This window comes from Numenius arquata, chromosome 7, assembly GCF_964106895.1.
Source record: "Numenius arquata chromosome 7, bNumArq3.hap1.1, whole genome shotgun sequence".
NCBI lineage: Eukaryota > Metazoa > Chordata > Aves > Charadriiformes > Scolopacidae > Numenius > Numenius arquata.
The window spans coordinates 51,677,244-51,690,359 of record NC_133582.1 but is presented as its reverse complement, the minus strand read 5'-3'; the positions used below and the strand labels follow the sequence as shown (position 1 = coordinate 51,690,359).

The 13,116-nt window shown below is 43.6% G+C and overlaps 1 protein-coding gene across 1 annotated transcript in view; it reads left to right on the top strand.

The window, feature by feature from the left end:
* Positions 1-308: 308 nt before the first annotated feature.
* CHN2 (chimerin 2) overlaps positions 309-13,116 on the top strand; it is a 167,712-nt gene continuing 154,904 nt past the window's right edge. The window contains exon 1 of the mRNA XM_074151192.1: positions 309-790. Coding sequence (XP_074007293.1) covers positions 742-790 — 49 coding nt within the window. The 5' untranslated portion in view covers positions 309-741. The remainder of the gene's footprint in view (positions 791-13,116) is intronic.

Below are 13,116 nucleotides of genomic sequence, written 5' to 3'. Positions count from 1 at the left end.
GGACGAGCGCCGGTAGGGCCGGTGGCGCTCCCGGGGGAGCACAGCCGAGCGCGGAGCCCACGCTGCGGCACCGCCGGGGGGGGGGGGGTGCGGGGCCGAGGCGCTCAACAGGCGCTGCCGGGACGGGCGCCGGCACATGGCAGGAGCCGCGCTCGCCGCCAGCCCCGTGCCAGGCGGTGGCGGCCGGAAAGGGGCTCGGCCGCCGCTCGGCGGGGCTGCCGCGCCGCCGGGGCTCGCCCGCCCGGGACCCACCCTGCCCGCTCAGCCGGGGCCGGCAGCCCGGCCGGCAGCGCCGCCGCTTCCTTTGTGTGCGTGAGGGGAGCTGCGGCGGCGGGTCTCCCCGGCGGGCTGTCAGCGCTGCCCGCGAGGAGGCGGGGAAGGGAAAGGAAAGGAAGGGACGGGAAGGGAGGAGGCGAGGGAAGGCGCTGGCAGGGCGGCTCTCCCCGTCACAAGGTGAGCCCGGCTCACCAGGCGGAGGGAAGCGCTGGAAAGCGCCGCGGGGCCTTTTTCCCTGACCTGCCGAGAGGCTTGGCTTAGCCCCGCAGAGCGGCCGGCAGCGCCTCGGCGGGGCGCCACCGCCCCCCGTTCCCCGGCGGCGCGGGGAGCCGAGCGCGGGCTGCGGCGGCTCGGCGCGGCTCCGGCTCTGGCTCCGGCACTTTGCGATGGGCTGGCGGCAGCGGCGGCCGGACAGCAGCGGGGGCCGACGCGGGGCTCGCAGCTAAGGGGCGAGGAGGAGGGACCATGGCCGCATCCAGTAACTCCAGTTTGTCCGGCTCGTCGGTTTCCTCTGGTAAGTTTCTCCGGCGAGCGCCGCATTTCTTCCCCTCCCCTCCATTTTAAAGCAGGGAGCTACCTGTCCGCAGAGCGCCTCGCCGTCCCGCCCGGCCCCGCCGGCAGCCGCCGCGGCGGTCCCCGAGCCCCCCGCGGTCTAGCCCCCGGCGGGGCGGCGATGCCCCTGCCCGGGGCCGAGGGGGAGGAACCAGGATGGGGGAGGCTCAGCGGGGCCCGACTCTCCTCCCCGCCGTGCCTTTGTGTGGGGTGGGGGCGAGGGGAGCCCGGTTCCTGGCTCCCTCGGCGGGGGAGCAGCATCCCTCCCGGCCCGGGAAGGGCTTTACCGAGAGGCCGGGGCATTATCGGGAGCTCCCCGCCTCGGGGTTTGGGTGGCCGAGGGTGTTAAGAGACCACCTCGCCCTGCTGACGGGCGTCCTCTGCAGCGGTCCCCTCGGGGTAGGACCGGCCCCGCATCCCATCTCGGCGCAGGGTCCTGCGCGGATCCTGCGCGGGGTTGCCCCGCCGGTCGCAGACAGCCCGACCTGCCCCTTGGTGGCAGCCAGGGCGTTTTGAGTTCCTCTCCAGTACTGAGAACGATTACATTCTCGAATCGGATACAAAATGCTCCAGGTTGAAAAACCGCCGCGGGTGTGCGGAGCTTTGCGCTTGCGCTGAGTTTTTGGAGGTGCTGGGGGGAGCAGGGGGGCGACTTGCTGCCCCTCTGACCGGAGGGGGCTGGCTGCCTGCAGAGCTGCCGGGAGACGGAAAAGTTACGGTGCGTTTCTGAGCCGAAGCAGTCTGAAATTGAAAGCGGTGCTAGGATAGTGCCGCCGCCTGCCTCTTAGCTCAGCGAGCCGTTCTTTCAATGCTTAAGTTAGAATTTGGCAGGGAGTAATATCCTGGCATTTTAGTGGGCTGAAGGAGTAAATAGAAGGATGAACAACTTCGGGGTTCGAGGGACTTGTGACTCAGTGTTTTATTTGAGGTGCCAAATTGAGAATTTGTAAGAGCGCTTCTTAAACATGGCAATATGTGCTGTGAAAAGCAGACAAGCTCCTTTAACTATCAATACAACTGTAGAAAAATATAAATAAACTTAAAAGGCAATGAGCAGCTATGTTCTTTTTTTTTTTTTAAGATGGTTACAAAACTTACTCTATGTCACTGTTCCAGTGTGAGACGCTTGCAACCAGATCCAAAGAAAGAACTGTCTCCTAAAAATAAATATTTATTCCAACTGTTTTAGTAAAAAGCACAAACATTGCATACCCTGATTGCCTTAACTAAAAAGCACCTGAAAGAAGTAGGCATGAGAAATTTCTGCTTTGTGTTCACTTTTGCAATGCAAGAGTCACAAGACCAGAATGGAAACAAGCAAGAGTCAACCCAACTCAATAGCTTGTTAGTTAAGGTACTTGTTTGGGCAATGTGGTTTTTATTTTATGGATCATTTGTATATTTTTACATCTAAGTTATGTGATAAAACCAGAAACAACCCTAGAAGCCTGGACTGGAACCTGGGACTCTCTTCCTTGGTGCTCTCACTGTTAAACTGCAGAAGCATGTCTCCCCTCCTTGGTCCACAAATCTCAAGGTCTTTCTTGCATACTGCTCCAGCTTTTGAGAGAGGATGCAGAGCGCGCACCTCTGAATCCCCTCTGGCTTTACTGAATCCAGGCTGCAGGATCTGTCTACCAGATTGACAGATGTGTTTCCCTTGCTGTCTTGGTTCAAATGCCTGACCTGTAGGGAAGAGTGGGAGTTCAGGCACATCCGTGGTCCGAGCAGCTGATATCAGTTAACTCCAGGTGGCCTCCCACTCAGCAGGTGAATCTAGCACCAGACTTAACATCTAGCCGAGGAAGTGAGCTCTGTGCTTCAGATGTACATACTTAAAAGTCAGGGGGTTTGGCACTTGACAGTACCCTGCTTTGTATGAAGCCCTTAGCAGCAGCCTACAGCAGTTTATGGTTTATCTTTTGTGTTTTTGCAAGGATGAGCACAGCTGAGCCTTGGCCCATGCTTGGGGCTCTTAGATGCCAGAGTAGTACAACTAATAAATATTGTCAAGTGCTTCATAAAATAGCTGAGTGCCCTTGGCTTTCATAACTTACAACCTTGGTGGGATTTTTTTTGTTGTTCCAGTGCATTCAGTCTATATTTCTTCTATGCACATACTAATCAGAAGTAAAATTTGCTGCAGCACGATAAAGTTTCCAATATTAGCAGACGTACCATATCTGACTGTGCGCAGCTGTATTTTGGCTGTCTGTGGTTTCAGTTCTCAGAACTCAGCAAGTCTTGGAGCATATTGTTTACATAATCTAACCAAACAGTCTTGCTTTTAAATTTAATTTGGTAGAATTTATATGTATGTTTAACTTGCCAGTATGAAGCCTTCCAAATAGTATCATTATTTCTGTTCCAGAAGAGGGAAGGTTATACACTTTACTGATGGAAAAAGGAAGTGAAGTTTGTGGTTGATAGCAGAATACCACAGTACAGGACTCGGCTCTACCATTGACTTGATGCTTGGCCTTCATCAAGCTGTGTAATGTGTTGCTGGAACCTTTTTCCCATCTTTACAAGCAGTTTAGCATTTGTCCATCTCATAGGGAACTTCTGAAGCCAAATTAAAGCATTGCTCATATGCTTTCATGCTTTCAGATGTTGAAATAATCTAGGAACAATTACCATATTTGCAAATGCATTTTTAGCTTCAGCAAAATGTGTCTTTTATTTTTAGGTTGGTGTAGGGTGTGGGTTTTTTTTTTAAACAGGCTCATATACAAGCATTCTGAGAAGAAATAAAACTGTATATTTGAGACCCCTGTTAGGGTTTGCTGATGTTTTGAGGCAACAACAGAAGATCTGCCTCGCTTCTGTCCTTAAAAGTGCCTGTAACATCCAAATATGTGGTTAGGTTTGAGCACAAAGACATGATGCTTGAGAAATTATAGGCGACTTGTTTGTTTTAAGAACTTCTGGGGGTGATAGCAGACCTGCATATGCGTGAGTACAGGTCAAAGTGGTTGGTAGCCATATTCTCGCCCATCTGAACACAAAGTGGTGCAGAGCATCTCTAGGTTCCTTCTATTCGCATCAGGATTTTGGTTAGCCTCTATTGCCTGTGTGGAAAGGCAAGGGTTAGCTAGAATCCATCTTACAAGGAGTAAAAGGGTTTATTGACTGAGTGATAATAGTGGAAATAACAGTTTGAATGGCAGATGGGAATTTGCAGTCACTTTAATAAAGGGATGATTTCTCCTAACTCTTACCTGTCTTTCTTAAAATACAGGTAGTTCTCCTTCCTTAGACAGTGTCCATCTCTGCTCTTCTTTTGTAAAATCATGTATTTGTTATACAGGAGAGCACAGATGTATTGTAGGAACAAAGTAGTCGCATTAGGCCTGTGGGCAAAAAAGTCTGCTCCTGAATGCTGACTGCTGAAGTCTGAGAATGTGCTACTGCAAGTGACCATTTGCAATGTGACATTTCTGTTTCAATTCCAGCCAATTCATATCAATGAGGAAAAAATGTTAAACAGTTCAAATGTACTTAATGTGAGGAAGCTGCCCAAGGATTTTATGGTGTAGATATTCCACCTGCCCGCTTATGCTTCTGTAAATGTGCAAGTAGGATTTATGGTCTTCACTTGAACTTGTCTCTTGTTAAAGACCAGAATTTGCTTCTGTCTTGGAGTGGTTGTTTATAAGCACTGCCTACACGGTGACATGGCAGGATGGTTAGCTGTAGCTGTTGGACGGGTAGGGAGCTAACATGCATGGGGGACTATGACTTCGGCTATCAACTAATGGTACAGCAAATATTTGTACTTAGGAATCTGTTGCTCCTTTGCTTTCACAGCTAGAGAATTTGTCCCTCCTTCGGAGCTTGTGTCTGTGATCTGTGTGCTGGTCTCAACAGCTACTGTGAGGCTGCTAATTATAGGTTCAATAATATTAGGTGTATTAGGTACTTGCCACGGGCCCCACCTGATGGGAGCTTATGAAGGATTTTTTTCGGTAAGCTAGCACTCACTGGTAACAAAATCTACAGGAGAGCTGTGGGTATTTGTATTGTATTTCTCCATATACAGCTCACTGCTTTCTGTGGCAGAGCTTGACCTGCTCTTTGCCCCCCAACAGTGGTGTTTGAAGGTGGTTGGGGGAAAAGGGGATATACTGTGCTGAGGGAAGAAGGTGGGCATGCTAAGCACTTAAATTAAGCATTCTTCTTTGGACTTTGGGTAAATCTGCATGGCATATGAAGTGCTGAAATTATAATTACTTCCACTGGGAATTCCACTTTACTTTTCTGTAATCTCTTCTATAGCACATGCCCAGGTGATCTATTAGCTGTATTCCTTGCAAGCCCCTAAATTTTGTTGTTCTCCCTAGATGAAGTGCTGATCCAACCACAAGCAGCATCTTTTTCTTTCTCTCCTATCCTCTGAAGAGGACTGTACATGTTTCTAGGCTTTCCTTCATGCTGCTTTCTCCTTAAAATAGACATATTTCTTCACCGCTCCTCATCTTACTATTGATGCTTATTCTCACTTGTTTAGTTACTTTCTTTTTTTTTTTAAACTTCTGTATTGGTATTGTTGAAACTCTTCTACTTCTTCCTGGCAAACAGTTTACCTCTCCTGCTTTGTCACCAGCTGCCTCCAGTTGCCTCCACCCAGTAGCCAAATACTGATTGTACACGACTGACGAACTTGAGACTCTGCTTGCTGGAATGTAAATACAAGCTTGAGTGAAGAGACCTTGGTGGCCATGTCTGCTCTGCTTGTCTAAGGAGCAAAAAAAAAAACCCAGCATGCTTCCCAGCTAGGCTCCGTGCAGCGGTATTCCTAAATGTCAGCCGTCTCGGCCGCTGCGCAGTTGTGCCATCCAAAGCTAGTATGAAGTGACTGGAAGTCCCAGTTGCCTTTAAGGCTTTGAGCTCTGCTCGGAAACTCTTCTGCCAGATACTCCCCCTCTTAACGGGTGGGTAGGTTAGATAGCTTGGGCTATCTGGCAGGTTAGGGGTCCACACTGAAGGTAAATGCAAATATGAGCCTGCTAAATGGTAGCGTTTAACCAGACTTTCTCCTCCATCAGGATTTGGACTGTGCCAGAACCTTTGCCTGAGTCAGAGTCTATGCTGTGATGGTGGTAACACTGGGAGAATTTGGATGAAGATCCAAGGCAAACGTGTAAACCCAGTATTTTGTGGTTTCTGTGAGCTCCAAGGATAAATTTTCAGGTGTCAAGGAAGATGTGGGGGCTGAAGGGGTAGCTGTGCACCTTTCTCCTTCCCATCTGAATTGATGCTGCTTCTCATGCTGTGTGCATTTTAGGTAATAACTATTATTAGACCAAATGATGGAGTTCAAACACATAGGCAAGCTTTCTGCTACAAGCCTGAAGGAGGGCTTCTGTGCCTTGTTGGGATATTTTCACTTTTCCGCTGTATCACCTACTCTAATAAAAGGTACTGCTTCCCTCTACAACCCCCCTGCTTTTGTAAACTCAGATACCTGTGTAGAAGATGATGGCTATAAATTCTTTTAAAATCACCTATTATTGATGATTTTTTTTTTAATTGAAAATCAAAAACTGATTTTCTGTCCTGAAGCTCAGGGGAAAAGGCCTTTAAGTATCATTTAAGCTGTTATCCTCATTCAATTAATAATGAAGTGTATGGTTCATAAACTAATTCTTGTAATAAATTGAAAGGCAACAAATTTTTTTTAAATAAATGAACAGAGATATATTGTTTAAAGGCAGCATAGTTTTCAACAACGTGTTTTCATACATACTCTGTGTTTCAAAGAGGACATAAAACCGCTTACTGAAGGAAGAAAAGTCTTTGATGGTTCCAGTAACTTAACAAGGTCAAAATAAAATATTAAAGGCTCATGTCTCTCTGGGGGTCACGAAGGTGCTATGATGTGAAATAGGCAGATATATTGTAAAAATGAAAGTCAACATCAGCTGATTTTAATTAAGATGCAAGCAAGTGAGAAGAAATAAATTACTATTGTACACAGATTCAGAGAGATTCTAATTGGGAAAAAGATTAGTAAATGAAAATAGATGTTTATTCTCAATGATTTAATAGAAATAGTGTTGTGAAAATGGCACATGAAAGCTGTTTAAATAATGCTGCCATTATGCTGATAAGGTGCTACTTTTGATTTTTAAAAGGGCAATAAGAGTCTTTTTTTATTTCTGTTCCTCATGCCAGGCTTCTGCTGGCCAGGGTGTTCTTGCTCTAAATTAAAGCTGAAGTCTTTTGTATTTGATGATTATATAGAACTCACCATTCTTATTAAAAATAATAAAAATTCAAAAGGGAAAAATGCCAGAGTACTCCATTCTGATGTAGTGATTGGTCCAACAGTTAGTTACTGAATGTGTAGGCTGTGATTGCCGAGAATAAAATAGCCTGGAAACTGGTACAATGCATGTCTGCTTCACAATTAAGCTTATATTGGTACTCTGTAAAGCAAAAGTCTTATTCTTCTTATGGAGCTGCTTGTCTCAAAGACATATGTGGAGGATCAGATGAACAGTCTTTCATGCTGTCATGATGATGACCTTTTTGGATACCAGTTCAATTGACTAGTTCTTGCCTTCTGTTTGATGGTTCTGAGAAGGCTTAGATATGCCAAATGCTGAGCGATTGTAGGCAGGGATATTTTACATTAGAGAGTATTAGACACAATCCTCCTGTGTCCCTATGCCCATTATGTTTTACATCTTTCAAATGATAATAATTCAGCTGTAATAGTGGATAGGTAAGCCTTAAGCCCAGTGTTTTAGACAAAGAATACATTTTTTTTTAAAGTTGCTTTGTTTATATACAATGAAAGCATACCTTTGGTGAAAGGGCAGCAGTGGCTGGATTTGCTTTGCTTGCAACACTGAGTGCTGGCAGAAGGTGTTCCCATGCTGGGGAGCCAGTCTGTCGTCGCTTGTTCTTCTCTCCTACAAAAGGAGGAGATACTTAGGAGATTAAATATTTGGAGAACTGTGTGTTAAGGAATGGCGCATTAATATTGCATGAAAAAGCTTTTGTTGCAGGGAAATATAGCAGGATTTATACAAGAAGCTATAAATCTGTAATTCTGTATATATCATGCTCTTTACAGGTGTAGTCACAGTTCGTCTAAGAATTATATACAGTAGCTAGTGTAAATGTATAACTTTAACTGCTATGAATAATGACCCATTCTTGCTGTCTTTTTCTGACCTTTGATTATGAGCATGTAAATTTGAATTTTACATTTGGAGGTGGTTATTACCAACTATGAATCATGCGCAATTCAGCAATAATAGTTTCATCACTTTGTTTTACTCAGCAATAGTTCAAATCCGGGGGCTGGAGGGTGAGCGTATCCTGGTAGTAGGAAACTGATGTTGCAACAGTGTCATTGTAACATTAATGTGCTTTAAAGCTTGCTGATGAATAGGTTGAAACTTGAACGCACAGGCTGTTGTGTTTGGTAAGGTAAGAAGAGATTCAAGGGTTTTTAAAATTCAGAAGAACATGCAAGTGTCGCGCGCCTTGCTTCTGGTATTATTGATCAAGGTCATCATGAAAGAATTAGTTCAGTAAATAAGACATCTGTTCTGAAGATAGCTTTATCAGGCTGTCCGATTCCCCCGAGACAAGGTGTCTCCAGCATGGTATTATTACTGACAGTGTAGAAAGTACTAGGTGGGCCCTTTCTTATCATCAGTAAATCGTGTGTCACCTGCAGTGACCTGTGTGTCAAGCCACATTTCTCAATTTTTTCTTACAAGCTTGTCATGTAGCTATTCCTCTCCTTCCTTCTTGCCGCCTTGTTGGCTGTTTAAATGTTGCTTGTAGCTTTTAAAAACCCCCAACACATTACGAAGTGTGTTTTTGGGTTTGTGCTATTTTTGTTTCATCAAAGAAGAAAATTGAGTGTTAGAAGAGATGGAGACCTCAGTTTGTAAATGAGCTTCAGCTTGTTGAGCAGATGTTTAATTGCTAAAAATTTGTCTTATCGTGACAAATCAATTGGTTAAATGTTTGCCTTTGTGTTATGGCAAGGAAGAAGAATGGCAAGCACACGTCACGTAGAGGCATACTGGGCACAGCCCCTGCAAAGGCAGGCAGAAGTTCTGGGAGAAGGTGGTGGTTCTGCTCCAGTGACGTGCAGTGCGCCAGTGGGCCTGTGCTGTGTTCCAAAGCAAGAGATGTCTGACAGCATTAAGTTTGCTGTCAAAAGACATGCAGTACTTGTAATGTTTTTCTGCTGCACGAAGCTGCACTGATTCTGCCTTAATTCCCCGATAAAGTAGAGCAGAGTGCTCCAAAGGAGAGAGGAGAGGATGAGGGGATTGTGAGAGACCCAGGTAGATCCTCCATTTTTGGCTTTTCCAAGGCATCCTACGTGGGTACTGTTAAAGGCAGTTGTATGGTTTTTCATGTGGCTGAACTCTACCTTTGTGTGTGTGTAGCCCCGTACTACTTCTGCATGTTCACAGAATCACAGAATATTTTTGGTTGGATGGGACCTTTGAGATCGAGTCCAACCAACAAAAAAAAACCAAAAAAAACCCCAACAAAAACCACCCAAAAAACCCCAAACAAAAAAAAAACCACACCCAAAAAAAAACCACACCCAAAAATCCCAGAACACCAACACCAAAACCAAACCAAAACAAACGTCAAAACAAAATAATAAAATGTTATACAGTGCTGTGGCCCTGCAGACAGTGCCAGCCCTTTATCTCCCGTTTTGAAGGAGTTACGTTGTGTGTGAGCACGTGTAGCTTAATAGCGAACCATATCCTACTCTGGTTAGGAATTCGGGGTTAGGTGCTTTCTAGCACAGGCATATATAAACTGTGGACCTCTTTGGCATGGAAAATTAGGAATGCTAGTGGCTGATGTGGGCTGTTAGCACATTTAGATAACTTTACAGGAGAAAGATCCATCCGCTGCCATTAAACACAATGATACCATCTGAACCGTACATAGGCTGGGAAACTGATGAAATATACAGGCTATACCCCTGCTGTATCTTTTTACACTTTTTTTAGGTATCCACTGATGGTCACTGTGGGAGGTAATGTACCGATCTGACCCGTTTTTGCTGTTCTTATGTGTATAGCTGATAGAGTTACTGCTGCAGTAGCATGCCATGACTTCTAGGTCCGGCTTTCTACAGCCGAGAGCCTAAAAGAGAGGAAAAATTTGGGGTGGGTTTGAAATATGGGATGTTGACATTCTCTGTTGCAGGTTAAAAACAAAACCAAAACCCACACCTATGTTGCAAGGAGACCTTGATAAGAAAATCTTATTAATAGCATGCTATATGGAACAGTATATAGATTTGTCTCAAACCCTCTTTCTTCCTTTTATTGCAAAGCTTTTTCCTTCTCCTTTGCCTTAAGAACATATGACCCAGCTGGATCACGTTTCATTCTTTTTGATTCCAATATTAAGGCTAGCAATTAATGAACTTTTAAGAGCTAGAGAAGAGATTTTCATAGAAGGTTCCTCAAAGTTTCAAGATTTAGGGCTTTAGAAGAAATCCGAATGTTGCAGCCAAATTTCAGCAGTGCACAGAAGTGTCATAAAGCTGAATTAATTATTTGTAAAAGATTTTGTTTTCTAAATGAAAAACCCTTTATGAACACAAGGTATTAAGTCCTGACCCTTCAAGCTGCTTGGTACCTTCTGTTCCCACTGCATTGAAGTAGTAAATCAGCAGCTTATAGGACTGAGTAGTTGCTTATCTGAGTATTTTTATGCAGTTTCCATTAAAGCAGCATCTGCTGTTATGATGGGGCAAATTATTACAGGCTACATAGTAAACCTCCCCTCCTCCAAGTACTGCTACATCACATATTTAATATTCAGTGCATTTACATCCTATATATATAGAACATGTCAATTCATTGGTGATGAATTTCCAAGGATTATGTACAAGGCTTAAATTATAGATAATTTGTATAAATACCTGCTTCTTGAGAGAGCATACTCTCCATAACTCCTGATCTCCTGCCAGGCAAACCAAGATGATGGACAGCTTTTAGCATCGTGCTGTGGTAGCTCTGTAGCTGTTTTATTTTGCAGTCTGAAGCATGTAGTTAGATTGTTTTGTGTTGAAAAACTTATTTATTGAAAGAATATTGAACCCTTTGTCTTAAAAAAAATTGAAAGACAAATTTCAATTCTAAGCTTCCTCATGCTCATTTGTGTCCAACATCTCAGTGTATGTTGGAAATTTTGCTTAATTTTAGAGAATAACAGTCAATAATGACTTAAATAGAACTGGCTGTTGTGGATGAAACTTCAGTGCTCCTGAGTGAGTGCTTGAGGCTGGGAGACAAATTAAAGCTGTGGAAATACTGATTGACAGGCATGCTTTTTTCTCCTCTTCCATTTTGACACTAAAAACAGCGTTAAATCGGTAAACCATTGAGAAATAAAACAGATGAACTGGAGGATGGAGGTAAGTAGATGTCAGATTGATGAGAATTTATGAAATAATGTAGACAAGAAAAAGAGATGTTTTTATTTGTGTAGAGAGAATAGTACAGGATCCTGAACTCTCTTTATGAAGCGGGTTGTTGTATCAGACCATGTTATTTAACAGAGGGAGAATTTACAGGTTTTTAATGCAGAACCTCTGGTCATTTTGGTAGTAGATGAGTACGTCTAAGCATGTGGGAGAGAAAAGCCTTAGGTCTGATACAAAATGTTCAGGCTTTATCTGGTGTTTCTGAGTAGAGTGCACAAGCAGGAGAGCTTCAAGGCATACCTGAAAGCATCAGCCGCATGAAAAATTAGGAAATAACCTTTTTCCCTCCAATTGAACCAACAGTTGACTGTCAAAGTGAAGAAGCATCCTGTGCTGTGGTAGCGTTTTAGGTACATACATCATACAGTGTGATTTCTAGGATAGGAGGTCCCGGGTTTTTATGGAACTCTCAGAGAGCTGCATTTCCATTGATGCAGCACCTGGAGTGCCCGCTCTGGTGGCTTTCCAAATTGCAGTTTGAGTGATTTCTCCCACAATTTGGAAAAGTATCCCCAACATAAAAAGAAGAGGTTTTCTGGGCATGCTGTTGGGTAGTGTTGCTGGGTAGTGCTATTGCGCATTGCTAAATAGTTGTCTTGTTTCCTTTCAGAAGTGATGGATTAGTTCATTCCATAAGCTCCAAGAAAGAAAAACCAAGAAATTCTCCCCTGAAACCCATTAAATTCCCTCGTGCCATTGATTTTAAAAATAAACCTGAAAAAATGAAGTTTAAGTGCAAAACCAGAGAGTTAAGTGTATTACTTTTAATGATCAATGTAACAGTAAATCTTTAAGCACTGTGAACTTAAGCAATCAACACACACTGTGTGATTCCTTCTAGAACAACAAAATTTGGCAGATGTGTATAGGTTATATATGGGCTTGTTTGCACATAATTATTAAAAAAAAAAAGGTCTTAAGAGCTATAATGAAAAGAAAACATTTAGGCATGGAAATATTATGGGATAGTGTTTCTGGAACAGCCATTCCTGAACGCTGTTAAGTTATAGTAATGTAGATCACTGACTTGAAAGGTGTAGAAATATAGCATTAATTATCCTCATTTGTGGATACGTGGAGTAATGCTAAGCTTCTCTTTTCTTTCTTTTTCCTTTCTGTGTGATGTATTCTTGAAACCTCATTGCTCCCTTTTTTCAGAGACATAATGCATTCTTGACATCAGAAACTTAAACCTAAACCTGCCATTTTCAAGGATTTTTTTCTTTTATTTAGTTTTGTGGTTTTTAGCATGGGAGCTGATCGCATGATAGTTAAAGTATAAAAGGATAAAACAATGTGAAGATAAAGATGATTCATTTCAGTGTAATACTTTGCTAAACAGAACAGGTCATTATTAGTTAAAGTGCTCATATCATGCACGCAAGAGATGCAGCTTGCTGAACGTTGTTGAACAGGATATTATAATTACCGTTGTTTCACTTATGCTGACATACATTTACATACAGACTGCATGAAAAGGCCACAGGGAGGTTGGTAGCTGTATAAATACAGAATAAATGACAGTTTGGGGTACAAAAGTCTTGTAACTTGAAGAATGAGTGGGTATAAACTACAGTCAAAATGGTGAAGAATTGTCATGCTATTATTAATTACATGTATCAAAATGTGTGTGTATGTTTAAGAAAACAGGAATGAGAAAGTTTAGGGAAATAGCAGGAATTTGCCCCCCACCCCCCATGAGCTGTTTCTTCTTTAATTCTGTTAACTGAGAAGGAGGAGGCACGTTGTCTTCAAAGAATTGCTGCAGAGGGCTTTGGCTTATGAAAGCCTTT